Genomic DNA, 15,190 nt, shown 5'->3' with positions numbered 1-15,190 from the left:
AAAAAAAAAAAAGAAAAGAAAGAAAAGAAAAAGAAAGACAGCTCAGTGATTAAGAGCACTTGCTCTTATTGTTGCATAGACTGGAGTTCCTAGCTCTCATATTCAGTGGCTCACAACTGCCTTTAACTCCAGCTCCATAGACTCTAATGCCCCCTGCTAGCCTTCTTGGGCACCTGCACACATGAGGCATACACACACACACACACACACACACACACACACACACACACACACACACTGCGCGCAAATAAAAGAACATTGGACTTGTTGACAATTACACCTGTAATTCCAAAAGATGGGAAGGTGAAGCTGGAGGGAGGATCATTGGAAGTTCAAGGCCAGCCTGAGCTACTGTGTGAGGCACTGTTTCAAAGCAAGGTGGGAAAAAAATGCCAGCTGTGGTGGTACGAGCCCATAATAATTCCAGTATTGGGAGGGTGAGGCAGAAGGGTAGTCAGTTAGAGGCCACACTGTACTAAAGGAAAAAGAAATGAAAGGAAAAAAAGAGGAAAAGGAAAACAAGGGATTTAGAATCCCAGATTCCCTGTCAGAGTGGCTTGTTGAGGAAGGCGCTAGATGAAAATGGCTATAAATTGTAGTACTCCAAGCTTTGTGCTGAGTACTTGTACATTATTAGCCCTCCAGTTTATGGACCACTGGGGAAAGAGCCCTGACTTAGCAAGCAATCTTTGCTAGTATGCTTTTGATAGGTCCAAACAAAATCTTGCGACTGTAGCAGGTGGCCCAGGGCTCCCGGAGGAGGAGCTGGCTCGTGCCTCAGGCCCTAGGGGGTGTGGTGTGGGCGCGCACGGATTCCAGGGTTGCTGGAGGGAGCAAGCTAGGAGCTGGGGGTGTGGGGAAGCGCGCGCCTAGGACTCAGCCATTGAGCGTAGGGGGTCATTTCTCAGGAAGGTTCCCCAGCGGCCCATGGGCATTTTGCGCTGTGCACTAGAGTCTTGGGCCCAAGGAGCAGCGGCCTCATTCCCATGCGCTCTGCCTCTCAGGCCCGGGTCCATCCTCCCTGAGAGCCCCCTCCTGGTGTGGTGGTACGGTCCAGGTTTAAAAGGCCCAGGCGGCCTCGGGCCAGCCCAGTGTGTGGGTGACGGCGGTTGCAGTTTTCGCTGCGTGCGGGGTGAGGCTGAGTGGCCACGCTAGTGGGGCTGCTGTAGGGCACGGGGACACGTCCACGTGGCCAGGAGTGGCCACACCGAGTCAGCCACGTTGGAGGGACAGGTAGGTGGCTGCCATCCTTACAACTTGTGTGCCAGTAGTCTGATGGATGTCCGGGATTCAGACAGCCTAGGGGGTCCAGATGGTTTCAGGGGTCAGGCTCTGTCCCTGCATCTCGAGGCTCACTAGGCACTATATACCCTGAGTAGGAAGAGATGGTCAACTCTATTGTAGCACCATATCATTGCCTGATATGATCCTTTTGTAGAGGAGGAGCAGTATCTCTGAGCATTGCTGTGGCCTCTGCATCGACTAAGGTCTCTACGGTTCTGCCTAGGGGTGCTCCCAATGGGGGCAGGACTGGCTGGGTTGGTAGCACCATGGGGGAGCATTGTGGAAGAGCAGGGGCTGTGGACCCACATATCTGTATGGAGCTTTCCTCATTATCATGCTCTTTGCTGCCAGAGCTGTAGCAGAGGGGCTGGGTGCGTCTGTGATGCCTAAGGTTACCACTTAGAGGTGGGGGCTGGGGTGGGGTCTTGGGCTGCAAATCACGACTTTCCAGGTCTCATTCCCAGTCTGTCCCTGGCCAGTTTCTAAAACTGGCTTTCTTCAGAGTGTAGAAGAGGTGAGGGCAGGATGCAGCTGCTTTTCTCTTTCTCCTTCCATTCTTCTGGCTGTTGCATGAGGGGTCCTGGATGCAGACCTGACAAAAGAACCCCAGAGAGCTGATCAATCTGAGCTGAAACTTAGCAGTTTCAAACTGAAATTGCTCCCTGTTCCTGCGTTTCTTTTTTCTGCCTCCTTGCCCCCTTCCTATGCTGAGTCCCTCCTGTGTCCCTTGGGAATTGGGCAGTGAGAAGGTAGCACTGTGCTCTGCTCCATTGACTGCAGAGACTGCTCTGCTTTGCAGCCTGGGGCTGGCTGGGTGTGGCCTGGGGGTGAAGTGCACTTTCCCTATCTGTGTGGGCCTTGCCCCACATCCCTAAGGCTGCAATTGTATTTGAGGGTGCTGCTTCCTACATATAAGACTTCTTGGACTCCCCAAAGTGGGTAAGACCCCTCTGCCCCTACCTCTCTCTGACTGACTTCCGGATCTTCAGGGAGAGCCACACAGGCCTGGCAGAGCATCTGTCTGCCTGTATCTGAGCAAAGCTTGACTTACATCTGTCTCGGTGAGAGTCTTGGCTTTGTGTTGCAGCACTAAGGCCAGACAGCAGACTCCTGAATAGGCAGCCGAGACCCTCAGGGAGAGAAAGCACCTGAGAGACCATGAGCTAGAGAAGTGGTGGCACTAAAACCAATCTCAGGCCTTAATTGTCCAGAGCTTCGCTCTAGGACTCCTGTTGGCAGCACCACTCACAGAGACGCATCCCCTAGCCCCAGCATGTGATTGTTCTCTCTTTGCCTTTCTGCTTCCCCAGCTCAGGCAAGGGGTATTTGAGTCTAGGCTCCCCTGTGATGTTCTGCCATCAACTGCTCTCAGCCTTGGGGTGTAATGTTTGGGTCCCATTTCTGGTATGGCCTCCCACCCCATCCTTTTAAGCATCTGGCTCTGCTGCCCCCTTGGGTGTGGTCCAGTTAAGACAAGGCTTCTTGGCTTCTTTCCAGTACAGGGGTGGAGGATGATTGATGGCTTCCAAGCTTGCCTGTACTTGTTACTCATTCATTTGCCTTATTAGAGGCCCTTCCCCTCTCCCAGCCTCAGTCACCATCTGGGGCTCTGTCATGTTGGATGAGTTTCCCTGCCCCTCTGTGGCATGGAGCCTGGCCTGCCAGGGTCCCTGGGCCGGGCAGGTCAGGGGGATGGAGAAGAGCTTGGGCCTGGGGTCTCTGACTCCCCCACTTGTTGTCTCTCCTCAGGCCTGTCCCTGGTACAGCTGCCGGTCATGCCCACTGTCTGCCTTCTCCCATTGCTATTCTTCACTATAGGAGGGTGCCTGGGTAGCAGCAGGCCCTTTCGTACCTTTGTGGTGACAGATACCACACTGACTCACCTGACTGTCCACCGAGTGACCGGGGAGGTATTTGTAGGTGCAGTGAACCGAGTTTTCAAGCTGGCTCCAAACCTGACTGAGCTACGGGCCCATGTTACAGGGCCCGTTGAGGACAATTCTCGTTGCTACCCACCCCCTAGCATGCGTGTGTGCTCTCATCGCCTGGTGCCTGTGGACAATGTGAACAAGCTGCTCCTCATAGACTATGCAGCCCGTCGTCTGGTAGCTTGTGGCAGTATCTGGCAGGGAATCTGCCAATTCCTGCGTCTGGATGATCTCTTCAAGTTGGGTGAGCCCCACCATCGCAAGGAGCATTACCTGTCAGGGGCCCAAGAGCCTGACTCCATGGCTGGTGTCATTGTTGAACAGGGCCAGGGGCCTAGCAAGCTGTTTGTGGGCACTGCAGTTGATGGCAAGTCTGAATACTTTCCTACCTTGAGTTCCCGTAAGCTCATCGACGATGAAGACAGTGCAGATATGTTCAGTCTGGTGGGTGAGATATTATGTCTGTTCCTTCTCTTCTCTTTCTTCTGCTTCTTATGAGTCCAGGCTTTTTCACTCCTTTCTCTCGGTCTTGACCCTACTTCTTGGGAAGGAAAGTATTGGTTTGAGAGGGAATTTGTGACCCTTCACTGACACAGAGATGTAGATCAGCTGCCGAGGACAGGAAATTGGGCAGAATTCACCTGTGGAAAGCCCGTCTCTGGAGAGGCTGAGGTCACCTTGCACTCTGTGCCGTGGATTCCAGTAATTGCCCAGGCAGGGCAGGTGGGAGATCACAGGGGAAGCCTTTGGAAGGCCACATTGTTAGAGCGGGGTTGGGGAGTGAAGGTGGCAAAGGGAGCAGGTCTTTGTCCTGTGCTCATACTTTGCTCTACTCTCCAGGTGTACCAGGATGAGTTTGTCTCCTCTCAGATCAAGATTCCTTCAGACACACTTTCCCTGTACCCTGCCTTTGACATCTACTACATATATGGCTTTGTCAGTGCCTCGTTCGTGTACTTCTTAACACTGCAGCTGGACACCCAGCAGACGCTGCTGGATACAGCAGGCGAGAAATTCTTCACATCCAAGATTGTGCGCATGTGTTCAGGAGACTCAGAGTTCTACTCTTATGTAGAGTTTCCCATTGGCTGCTCCTGGCATGGTGTGGAGTACCGCTTAGTGCAGAGTGCCCACTTGGCCAAGCCTGGCCAGCTCCTGGCCCAGGCTTTGGGTGTGCCAGCCGATGAGGATGTCCTCTTCACCATCTTCTCTCAGGGCCAGAAGAACCGAGCCAGCCCACCTCGGCAGACCATCCTTTGCCTCTTCACTCTCAGCAACATCAATGCCCACATCCGGCAGCGAATCCAATCATGCTACCGTGGGGAGGGCACACTGGCCCTGCCCTGGCTGCTGAATAAGGAGCTGCCATGCATCAACACCGTGAGCCCTTTGCTTGCCCTGATGTCCCTGTGCTACACATGACAACTCTGTCTTTCTGCTTATCTGCTGGGTGGCTGTCTGTCCAATCCCAGGCTTGGCATGGTCCTGGGAGTGACTGACACCTTTGTTCTGACACCTGCTTTACCTTTCTTGAGAGCCTAAGTCTGTACTTAGGTCTTGGGCAGTGTCCTGTTTATATATTATCACCTTCACTTTTCTGACTATTAATTCCCAGCTTGCTTTCTGTTCTATATCAAGTCTTGTAAACCCAGGTTTCTCCTCCCTCTCCCTCATTTCTGTCACCAGTCCCATTTTCCCATGGGGTCCTAGGGCAAACTGTCAGGCATGTCTGGAGGGCAGTAGCTTCCAGGTTCTGCTTCTTTACAGAACATGGGGTCTAATAGCATCTCTCACTCACCCCTCTTGTGTCACCAGCCCATGCAGATCAATGGAAACTTCTGTGGGTTAGTGTTGAATCAACCATTGGGTGGCCTACACGTGATTGAGGGGCTACCCCTGTTGGCCGACAGCACTGATGGCATGGCCAGTGTAGCTGCTTATACCTACCACCAGCACTCTGTGGTTTTCATCGGTACACGCAGTGGTAATCTGAAGAAGGTTAGTCCTGGAACCCTTGTATTATAGGATTGGGAACATTTTTCACACTATGGGAAGAAGGGCTGGGGAACAGAATGTGCACATGAGCCTAGGTTACTCTGAACAGGGTATGATGACTTCGCAGGTTAGGCCCCAAGAGCTGAGCCCTCCTCCTTGGGTAACTTCTCTGCCATCTACCTTCACCAGCATTTTTTAGCTGAATCCAAGAGTTGGAGCTACAGGCCTTCTGACTGAGTGCAGGCTCAAGGAGGTCCTTTCTGACCAGTTCAGATGCAATCTAGATAGTCCCTGGGTACTGGGAACTATGGGAGGGTGAAGCTGGTCTGTCATTTCTCTGTCCTGGTTTGTGGCTCAGGTGCGGGTTGATGGCTCTCAGGATGCCCAGCTGTATGAGACGGTCTCTGTTGTAGAGGGCAGCCCCATACTCCGAGACCTGCTCTTTAGCCCTGACCACCAGCACATCTATCTCCTGAGTGAGAAGCAGGTGGGCCCATGGTGGGTGGTGGTGGATGGTGGGGTAGGGGTGGGCTGTGTGCTGATGTGGCTGTTCCCAGGTGAGCCAACTCCCGGTGGAGACCTGTGAGCAGTATCTGAGCTGCGCTGCATGCCTGGGCTCAGGGGACCCACACTGTGGTTGGTGTGTGCTACAGCACAGGTGAGGGCAGTGGGTGAGGGACATGGGGCAGCAATGGGCTCCCTGGGGCCATTATCTTGGGAGACAGAAGGACTTAAGAGGGCCTTGCCAACTGGACAGAAGCCAGCCACACTTGCTATACTTTCCTTCACCCACCTGCTCCATTTACCCCAGCCTTGAGCCTTGAGCCTTCCCCTCCCTCCCTTCTCCTCCACATTCTCCAGCTAATGAGCAGAACTTCTAACCTGAGTGACGTCCCTTGGATCTCAGGGGATGAGGCCAAGGCACACTGTTGCCTGGCAGTAGGAGCTGGGTATGCTGTCCTCTGCCCCTCTCAGCCTCTTACTGCAACCCCATCTGGTCCCTCCTGGGACAGTGCTCAGACTGCTCTGGCCTATTCCCATGCAGGTGCTGCCGTGAAGGGGCCTGCTCAGGTGCCTCTGCTCCACATGGCTTTGCCGAGGAGCTGAACAAATGTGTACAGGTGCGGGTCCGGCCCAATAATGTGTCGGTGACATCCCCTGGAGTGCAGGTAAGTGATATGGTGGGTACTTGGGCCCATTATGCTTCATGAGGGAGGGGCACATTCTGCTCTGAGCTCTCTGCCTTCCCCAGCTGACCATAGCCATGCGCAACGTGCCAGACCTTAGTGCGGGTGTGAGCTGTTCATTTGAGGAGGTGACTAAAAGTGAGGCTATTCTCCTGCCCTCTGGAGAGCTTCGTTGTCCTTCACCATCCCTCCAGGAGCTCCAGACACTTACCAGAGGGCATGGTCAGTGGACTGGGGCTGTTTTGGGTGTTGTGGGGTAGGGCAGGATTCCAGGCTAGTTGGTGATGGGATGGCCACCTGTTTGCTTCAGGGGCCACTCATACTGTGCAGCTGCAGCTGCTCTCCATGGAGACTGGTGTGAGGTTTGCTGGGGTTGACTTTGTCTTCTACAACTGCAGTGCCCTTCAGTCGTGAGTACCAGGTCCAGAATCTGTCCCTAGGCCTGGGGATAGATAGGTGCTTTTGGATATATAAAACTTGCAGTGTGGTTGTTTCTAGGACTTTTGGGGTGAGCTCTGTCCCCACTTCTGTCCAATCCTGATGTGCACTATGTGACTTATGCAGGTTCTGCCTGCCCTCTTCATTTGTTCCCCAGTGCATTTTGTGGGAGGGTGAAAACAGGGTGGTGTAACCTTCTTTGTTATTTCTGAAGCCACTTCCCTCTCCAGGTGCATGTCCTGTGTTGGCAGCCCTTACCCCTGCCACTGGTGTAAGTACCGCCATGTGTGTACCAGCCACCCACACGAGTGCTCCTTCCAGGAGGGCAGGGTCCACAGCCCTGAGGTGAGGTGGTGCAGTGCGCTGCAAAAGATTGGGCTCCTTGGCTGGCCTCACACTTTTTTGTTTGTTCTACTATTTCCTTGGGCCTGGAGAATGGTGGGTAGATCAATATGCTCTGACTGCTGTTCTCCTCCCAGGGATGTCCTGAGATCCTGTCTCGAGGAGACCTCTTGATCCCTGTGGGTGTCATGCAGCCTCTAACCCTGCGGGCTAAGAATCTGCCACAACCTCAGTCAGGCCAGAAGAATTATGAATGTGTAGTCCGTGTACAGGGGCGGCAGCATCGGGTACCTGCAGTGCGCTTTAACAGCAGCAGTGTGCAGTGCCAGAATGCTTCGGTGAGGTCCAGGGTGTGTCAGCCAGGGACAATTGTTTTGTTGTTATATTGTTGTTGCTGTCAGTGGTGGTGGTTTGTTTGTGGTTTTTTTTTTTTTTTTTGGAGTATGCCCAGCTTACTGATCTGGAAGCCTCTGGTTGATCTGGTTGATCCTGGCAGGCACTTTTTAGTCTTTTTTTTTTTAAAAATTGGGGATTACTAAATTGGACAAGGATTTTGCTTATCTTATTTATACTCATGTGGTTCCATTTTTTTCCTAGTATTTCTATGAAGGTGATGAGTTTGGTGACACCGAACTGGACTTCTCTGTGGTCTGGGACGGAGATTTCCCCATTGATAAGCCTCCCAGCTTCCGAGGTAAGGCATGAAAATGGTCCAAGGAATGTGTTCCTGGGGCAGGGTTGACACTACTGGGGGCAAATCTGGAGGCCCTAGAGCCCCCTGCTTCTCTACCACTGCCTGCCCTATCAGTAGTCCTCTGTGCCTGCAGCCCTTCTTTACAAGTGCTGGGCTCAGAGGCCTAGTTGTGGCCTCTGCCTCAAAGCTGATCCCCGCTTCAACTGTGGCTGGTGCATCTCGGAGCACAAGTGCCAACTGAGGGCTCACTGCCCAGCTCCCAAGAGCAACTGGATGCACCCAAGCCAGAAGGGTGCCCGATGCAGCCATCCGCGAGTCACTCAGGTTAGCTTCACATACTAGTCCTACCTGGCCTGCTGGGCATGTATGAGTTTGCCATGATCTTCTTGTCTCTTATCCTGTTCTACAGATCCACCCACTCACAGGACCTAAGGAAGGTGGCACCCGGGTCACCATTGTCGGTGAGAACCTGGGCCTCACTTTCCGTGAGGTTGGCCTGCGAGTAGCTGGTGTACGTTGTAACTCCATCCCCACTGAATATGTTAGTGCTGAAAGGTGAGTGTGGCCATGTTGCATACCCTGTCCTTGTGTACCACAGCTGGTTCTGACCTTCTGTGACTCCTAGGATTGTATGTGAGATGGAGGAATCACTGGTGCCCAACCCACCATCTGGGCCTGCTGAGCTCTGTGTAGGTGACTGTTCAGCTGACTTTCGCACACAGTCGGATCAGCTCTACAGCTTTGTGGTATGTGGCCTACCAGTCCCTTCTCCTTCCCAAGCTTTCTCCCTCCTCTATCTGGGGGAATGTGGAGTAGCCATTGGTTGGGGCTGGCTCCTACCTCCTCTTAAGGGCTGCTTCTTTCCCAGACCCCAACATTTGACCGTGTGAGTCCTACTCGGGGCCCAGCTTCTGGGGGCACTCGGCTCACCATCTCTGGAACTTCTCTGGATGCTGGCAGCAGGGTCACAGTGATTGTAAGAGATGGCGAGTGCCAATTTGTGAGGTGGGCCTGAGCACAAGCAGTCTGGAGTTGAGCATTATGTGGAGGGCTATGGGGACAGGGTTGTCAAAGGTGCCAGGCCACCTGCTTCAAGCCTACCTGCTTTCTTATGTAGGAGAGATGCCGAGGCAATCGTGTGTATCTCACCTGTCTCCACCCTGGGCCCAAGTCAGGCCCCTATCAGCCTTGCCATTGACCATGCCAACATCTCCAGCCCTGGAGTCATCTATACCTACACCCAGGACCCCACTGTCACACACCTTGAGCCAACCTGGAGCATCATCAAGTGAGACCCTGAGGAGGATGGGATTAAGGACTGAATTGGGGCTCTGAGTGTCTCTCTTTGGGTCTTACCTGTTACTGGGTCTTGGGGCATCAAATCCACTTCAGTAGGGAGCACAGAGTTCTCCTGCCCATATAGAGCCTTGCACCTACTAAATGATCCAAAGTGCGAGGCTCTGAGCTCTCAGAAAAACCTTGGTAACTTCAGGGAACGTGGGGCGGGGGAGCCTGAGACCTTTCCCCATCTCTCCAGTGGAAGTACTGCCATCACTGTGAGTGGGACCCATCTGCTGACAGTGCAAGAACCCCGTGTACGGGCAAAGTACCGTGGTATTGAGACCACTAATGTAAGTAGCAGCTTCCTACTCCTCTCCCACCCTTTCTACTTACTCAAGGCTTCATGCACTGAGATGATTGCCATTGTCTCCACAGACATGCCAGGTGATCAATGACACTGCAATGTTATGTAAGGCCCCTGGCATCTTCCTTGGGCACCCTCAGCCTCGGGCCCAAGGCGAGCACCCTGATGAGTTTGGCTTCTTGCTGGATCATGTGCAGACAGCTCGCTCCCTCAACCGTTCTTCCTTCACCTACTATCCTGATCCCAGCTTTGAACCACTTGGGCCATCTGGTGTGCTAGATGTCAAACCTGGCTCACATGTTGTATTGAAGGTGCTGGGAATAGGGGTAGGGAGTAAGGAGGGGAGGAGCAGAGACCTGGAGAGTTTGACTGTGTCTGTGTGGGTTATCTACTGTTAGGGCAAGAACCTGATCCCTGCTGCAGCTGGCAGCTCCCGCCTCAACTATACAGTGCTGATTGGAGGACAGCCATGTGCACTAACTGTTTCAGATACTCAACTTCTGTGTGATTCCCCTAGCCAGACAGGCCGGCAACCAGTCATGGTAAGTATAGGCTTCAGAGGCCATCAGGGCAGCCTTGGATGTACATGGGTGTTGGTTCACCATGAGCCTCCTTTTACAGGTGCTGGTGGGCGGCTTGGAGTTCTGGTTGGGCACCCTGCACATCACTGCTGATCGGGCACTAACTTTACCAGCTATGGTGGGGCTGGCAGCAGGGGGTGGGCTCTTGCTGCTGGCCATCACTGCTGTGCTGGTTGCCTACAAGCGAAAGACTCAAGATGCAGACCGAACACTAAAGCGGCTCCAGCTACAGATGGACAACCTGGAATCTCGTGTGGCGTTGGAGTGCAAAGAAGGTGCCTAAAGCTGGGAGTGTACCACAGTTTGTGAGAGCTGAGGAATTTCCCTGTCTCTTGCTCAACTCATTCCACCCTACTTTCCCCCAGCTTTTGCTGAGCTACAGACAGATATCAATGAACTGACAAACCACATGGATGGTGTGCAGATTCCCTTCTTGGACTATCGGACCTATGCCGTGCGGGTGCTTTTCCCTGGCATTGAGGCCCACCCAGTGCTCAAGGAGCTGGATGTAAGCTACCCCCTGCCCCCACAGCCTGTTCATGTTCTATTTCCCCCAGAGCCACCACTGCCTACCTTCTGAGAATCTCTGGTCCCCACAGACTCCCCCCAACGTGGAGAAGGCCCTACGCTTGTTTGGGCAGCTGCTGCACAGCCGTGCCTTTCTGCTCACCTTCATCCACACTTTGGAGGCCCAGAGCAGCTTCTCTATGCGTGACCGTGGCACTGTAGCATCCCTCACCATGGTGGCCCTGCAGAGCCGGCTTGATTATGCCACTGGACTACTCAAGCAACTGCTGGCTGACCTCATAGAGAAAAACCTGGAGAGCAAGAACCACCCAAAGCTGCTATTGCGCAGGTATGTAACTCTCTTGCCTGGCCTCTCCTCTAGCCCACTCCTCCATTTCCTATTTTGGGCCCTTCTGTCTGTTCAAGCCCCACCCTTGCCAGGCCAGGGCCTCAGGACCTATCTCTTACCACAGGACAGAGTCAGTGGCTGAGAAGATGCTCACCAACTGGTTTACATTCCTGCTGCATAAGTTCCTGAAGGTGTGCTTAGTAGGGCTGGGCAGTAGGGGAGGAATGTTCAGGGGTAGATGCAGTTGATTGATAGGCCAGACAGGCAGCCAGCTATGCTCTTGACTCTGGGTATAGGAGTGTGCCGGGGAGCCACTTTTCCTGCTGTACTGTGCCATTAAGCAACAGATGGAGAAAGGTCCCATTGATGCCATAACAGGCGAGGCCCGCTACTCCTTAAGTGAGGATAAACTCATCCGGCAGCAGATTGACTACAAGACCCTGGTGAGCATGGGGCCATGTGAATAGGAGAAGGGGTGGAGGAGCTTTGCTCAGGATTGATGCTGGGGTCCTTCACTCTTAGACTCTTCATTGTGTGTGCCCGGAGAGCGAGGGCAGTGCTCAGGTCCCTGTGAAGGTTCTCAACTGTGACAGCATCACCCAGGCCAAAGACAAGCTGTTGGATACTGTGTACAAGGGTATCCCATACTCTCAGCGCCCCAAAGCTGAGGACATGGACTTGGGTAAGGTCTCTCCCCTTCCTCCTAGCCCCCCACCTTCCAAACCCTCCCAGGGTACTCTCACACTCTGTACTTGAGCTCTATTCCTTAAGAGAAATGAGTCTAAGGCTTTGTGGGGTAAGTGTCCCTAAGAGCTGACTGTGGTCTGCAGAATGGCGCCAGGGCCGCATGGCCCGAATCATTCTTCAAGATGAGGATGTCACTACAAAGATAGAGTGTGACTGGAAGAGGGTCAACTCACTGGCCCACTACCAGGTGAGGAACTGGCAGCCTATTCACACTCCAGGCTACCTAGGAGCAGTGACTAGGTCTGCTCCCAGCCCTTATCCTTATACTCATGAACCCTCCTCATAGGGCCTTGGTTACCACTACATTGAAAAGCCTGGATTAGTGGTGGCGCCTTGGCTTCCTGCACTGCCCCTTCTTTGTCTTTGGACCTCCAGGTGACAGATGGTTCCTTAGTAGCCCTGGTGCCCAAACAAGTGTCTGCCTATAACATGGCCAACTCCTTCACCTTCACCCGTTCACTCAGTCGCTACGGTAGGTATCATCATATGGTGACTTCTGCTGACCCTTTAATTAAGGTTGTGTAAGCCATCTTTGGAAGCTCCAAGTAGTTGTCTTGACCCAGCTAGAAATCGACCATTACTTTGGGCACCCGTTCTGTAGAGCCTGGTAGGGAGGGGTGGCAAGAACAGATGGTTTCCACAAAGGCTCCTGGGCTCTTGGAGGAGAGTGGAGTAAGAGGGTGGGTAATGGCCATGGCCTGTTGGGGCCTAAGGGTCACATCTCTCCTCTGCCCTAGAGAGCTTGCTCCGTGCTGCCAGCAGCCCGGATAGCCTGCGTTCCCGAGCACCTATGCTTACACCTGACCAGGAGGCAGGCACCAAGCTGTGGCATCTGGTGAAGAACCATGATCATGCTGATCACCGAGAGGGAGACCGTGGCAACAAGATGGTCTCAGAAATATATTTGACAAGGCTGCTGGCCACCAAGGTGTGGGCCTGCCCCGGGCTCCCTTGGTATCTGCATAGACACCCTCTAGCCCAGTCTTAGCCATGAGATGAGCTGGTCTTACCAGGCAGGGACCACACGCTCAGGGCCTTTGCAGTAGGACCTCTAGGCCTGAGGTCAAGAGCAGTTCCATTTTAGGAAGGCTGGCCCTTCAGGAAAGTACTTTACTGAGCTTTTCTTCCCCTGTCTGTCAGATTTGGGGAACTCCTTGACATAGTGGCCTTACTGTCACTCATAGGGCACATTGCAGAAGTTTGTGGACGACCTATTTGAAACTGTGTTCAGTACGGCCCATCGGGGTTCAGCTTTACCCTTGGCTATCAAGTACATGTTTGACTTCCTGGATGAACAGGCCGATCAGCGCCAGATCAGTGACCCTGATGTGCGCCACACCTGGAAAAGCAACTGGTACTTATTAGTTCCTGGATACTGCTGGCCCTTTTGAGGATGGGTGGGAGGAAGAGACTAGTGACTTAGCCAAGGCCCATGGAGGCAGGTTGACTGGCAGCTGAATAGCCTATCAGGCAAAAGGCATGAGACAGTGGCTTGGCCTGGAACTGAATATGAGTATATAGAAGATGGGTACTGCTGGATTGTGTGGATGGAAAATGCTAGTCTAGCACTGGAATTGGCCATTTTCTCCAGGGTCCTGCACAAGGTAGCGATACTGATGACTTGGCACAGGTGGAGACAGTGAAAACTTCAGGGGTGGAGATTGAGGACAGAAAGCCTGAGTCAAGCAGAAAGTTAAAGAAAAAATCATTTACCCTAAATGTGTCCTTGCTGTTACCTCAGGAGTAGTTATGAGCTGGCCAGACAAGAACAAGGTGTAAAGGAAGGTAGTGGGGGAAAAGGGGCCCATACAGCTACTGGGGAGTGTTGAGTGTATATCCCTCTGTTCAGCTTACCTCTGCGTTTCTGGGTGAATGTGATCAAGAACCCGCAGTTTGTGTTTGACATCCACAAGAATAGCATCACGGATGCCTGTTTGTCAGTGGTGGCCCAGACCTTCATGGACTCCTGTTCTACATCAGAGCACCGTCTGGGCAAGGACTCCCCTTCTAACAAGCTGCTCTACGCCAAGGATATCCCTAATTACAAGAGCTGGGTGGAGAGGTGGGCCCTGGAAAACTGCTGTGTGTGCCTGGTGGCTGGCTGGAACTGCCTGCCTAAATAGCCTGTCTGAGGCTGGCCAAACACTGATGACACATGAGTTTTGGCTTTTGTGACATGTGCATGATTGACTCACCCAGGGTTTCTTCAGGTACTACCGAGATATCGCAAAGATGGCATCAATCAGTGACCAGGACATGGATGCCTACCTAGTGGAACAATCCCGCCTCCATGCCAATGACTTCAATGTTCTAAGTGCACTCAGTGAGCTCTACTTCTATGTCACCAAGTATCGTCAGGAGGTATGTTGATGCAGCTTATAGATCCCCAGTTGCATGGTTCTGATGATGCAATTAGGGGCAAAGGCAGGGAGGTTGATGGATTGAGGACTGCCAAGGATTTGAGCAAGATGGAACACAGAATCCATCTTGTATCTTGTCCACATTCCTTGCCTAGGAATAGGAATAGGAATAATTTCCCTAGAAGCTGGGATTTAAGGAATACAGGAGAGAAATCACTAGCTGGAGTATAGAATTACCACTGGATAAAAGTTAAAAGGCTGGAGAATCAGAAGGGGTAGGCAAAGAGTTATGGGGTGGGGCCAGAGATAGGTGCATCCAGTTATTAGCAAGGCCTGTGACTTTTGTGGTTGGAGATGTCAGCAGACAGAGGAACACAAAAGGGTGTGGAGACCTGGATTCATGTTCTGAGTAGCTGGATGTTGGCCACAAGCTGGAATCAAGGATGACTGCAGGAGTTCTTCAGCCTAAGTAGCTGACAGGATGAAGTTCACCACCATAAACTTAGTAATACTACAAACCGCAGAAAGACTGTAGATGGAACAGCCTTGTGGGGCCCAGGGAACAAAGTCAAGAATCTTCAGAACCACTCAAGTCACAGAAATAGCTAACGCCCCAAGGGAACATAGAGCATCATGGGATGGGTAGCAGGATGGAATCAAAGTTGATTGGGTCACACTGGGAAGGTTGAGCCCAGATACTATTCTCTTGCTAATTAGACTTAAAATGACAAGTATGGAAGGCATAGGAGTCGATAGATTCAGGGGAAGTCTTGGAAGGAAGTACACTTTTGGAAACCATCAATGGAATTTAAAGCCTTGAGGCAGGGGGATGGGGAAAATGGCTCAGTTGATTGAGTACCTGGTATGAAAGCATGAGGACCTGAATTTAGATTTAGAGCACCCGTGTAAAAATATTGGGTGTGGTGGCATATGTCTATAATCCCAGCACTGGGGAGTGGAGATAGACAAATCCTCATAGCTCCTTGGTCAGTCAGTCTAGCCAATCAATGAATTCTTTTTTTTTTTTTTTTTTTTTTCGAGACACATCCCAGCCATCAGGTTTTTCTGGAAGAGCAACAACAACTGAGCCATATCTCCAGCCCTAATAATGAATTTTTTTTTTTTTTTTTTTT

The 15,190-nt window shown here is 52.4% G+C and overlaps 2 protein-coding genes across 2 annotated transcripts in view; both read left to right on the top strand.

The window, feature by feature from the left end:
• The window catches only part of LOC101982364 (plexin-A3-like), an 11,583-nt gene extending 10,558 nt beyond the window's left edge, over window positions 1-1,025 (top strand). Inside the window, exon 12 of the mRNA XM_013354999.2 lies at window positions 909-1,025. Coding sequence (XP_013210453.1) covers window positions 909-1,025 — 117 coding nt within the window. The remainder of the gene's footprint in view (window positions 1-908) is intronic.
• Window positions 938-15,190, top strand: part of Plxna3 (plexin A3) — a 16,755-nt gene continuing 2,502 nt past the window's right edge. Inside the window, exons 1-32 of the mRNA XM_005370687.2 lie at window positions 938-1,233; window positions 3,034-3,656; window positions 4,053-4,592; window positions 5,028-5,210; window positions 5,566-5,694; window positions 5,765-5,865; window positions 6,253-6,376; window positions 6,460-6,616; window positions 6,705-6,804; window positions 7,063-7,177; window positions 7,312-7,512; window positions 7,772-7,868; window positions 8,002-8,192; window positions 8,278-8,423; window positions 8,494-8,614; window positions 8,737-8,873; window positions 8,986-9,156; window positions 9,406-9,499; window positions 9,585-9,824; window positions 9,912-10,055; window positions 10,135-10,369; window positions 10,460-10,602; window positions 10,694-10,950; window positions 11,075-11,141; window positions 11,247-11,393; window positions 11,473-11,632; window positions 11,781-11,884; window positions 12,073-12,169; window positions 12,435-12,625; window positions 12,882-13,051; window positions 13,547-13,759; window positions 13,908-14,058. Coding sequence (XP_005370744.1) covers window positions 3,060-3,656; window positions 4,053-4,592; window positions 5,028-5,210; window positions 5,566-5,694; window positions 5,765-5,865; window positions 6,253-6,376; window positions 6,460-6,616; window positions 6,705-6,804; window positions 7,063-7,177; window positions 7,312-7,512; window positions 7,772-7,868; window positions 8,002-8,192; window positions 8,278-8,423; window positions 8,494-8,614; window positions 8,737-8,873; window positions 8,986-9,156; window positions 9,406-9,499; window positions 9,585-9,824; window positions 9,912-10,055; window positions 10,135-10,369; window positions 10,460-10,602; window positions 10,694-10,950; window positions 11,075-11,141; window positions 11,247-11,393; window positions 11,473-11,632; window positions 11,781-11,884; window positions 12,073-12,169; window positions 12,435-12,625; window positions 12,882-13,051; window positions 13,547-13,759; window positions 13,908-14,058 — 5,523 coding nt within the window. The 5' untranslated portion in view covers window positions 938-1,233; window positions 3,034-3,059. The remainder of the gene's footprint in view (window positions 1,234-3,033; window positions 3,657-4,052; window positions 4,593-5,027; window positions 5,211-5,565; window positions 5,695-5,764; window positions 5,866-6,252; window positions 6,377-6,459; window positions 6,617-6,704; window positions 6,805-7,062; window positions 7,178-7,311; window positions 7,513-7,771; window positions 7,869-8,001; window positions 8,193-8,277; window positions 8,424-8,493; window positions 8,615-8,736; window positions 8,874-8,985; window positions 9,157-9,405; window positions 9,500-9,584; window positions 9,825-9,911; window positions 10,056-10,134; window positions 10,370-10,459; window positions 10,603-10,693; window positions 10,951-11,074; window positions 11,142-11,246; window positions 11,394-11,472; window positions 11,633-11,780; window positions 11,885-12,072; window positions 12,170-12,434; window positions 12,626-12,881; window positions 13,052-13,546; window positions 13,760-13,907; window positions 14,059-15,190) is intronic.

This window comes from Microtus ochrogaster, unplaced genomic scaffold (assembly GCF_000317375.1).
Source record: "Microtus ochrogaster isolate Prairie Vole_2 unplaced genomic scaffold, MicOch1.0 UNK85, whole genome shotgun sequence".
Classification (NCBI taxonomy): Eukaryota; Metazoa; Chordata; class Mammalia; order Rodentia; family Cricetidae; genus Microtus; species Microtus ochrogaster.
This window is presented reverse-complemented; position numbering and strand designations above follow the sequence as displayed.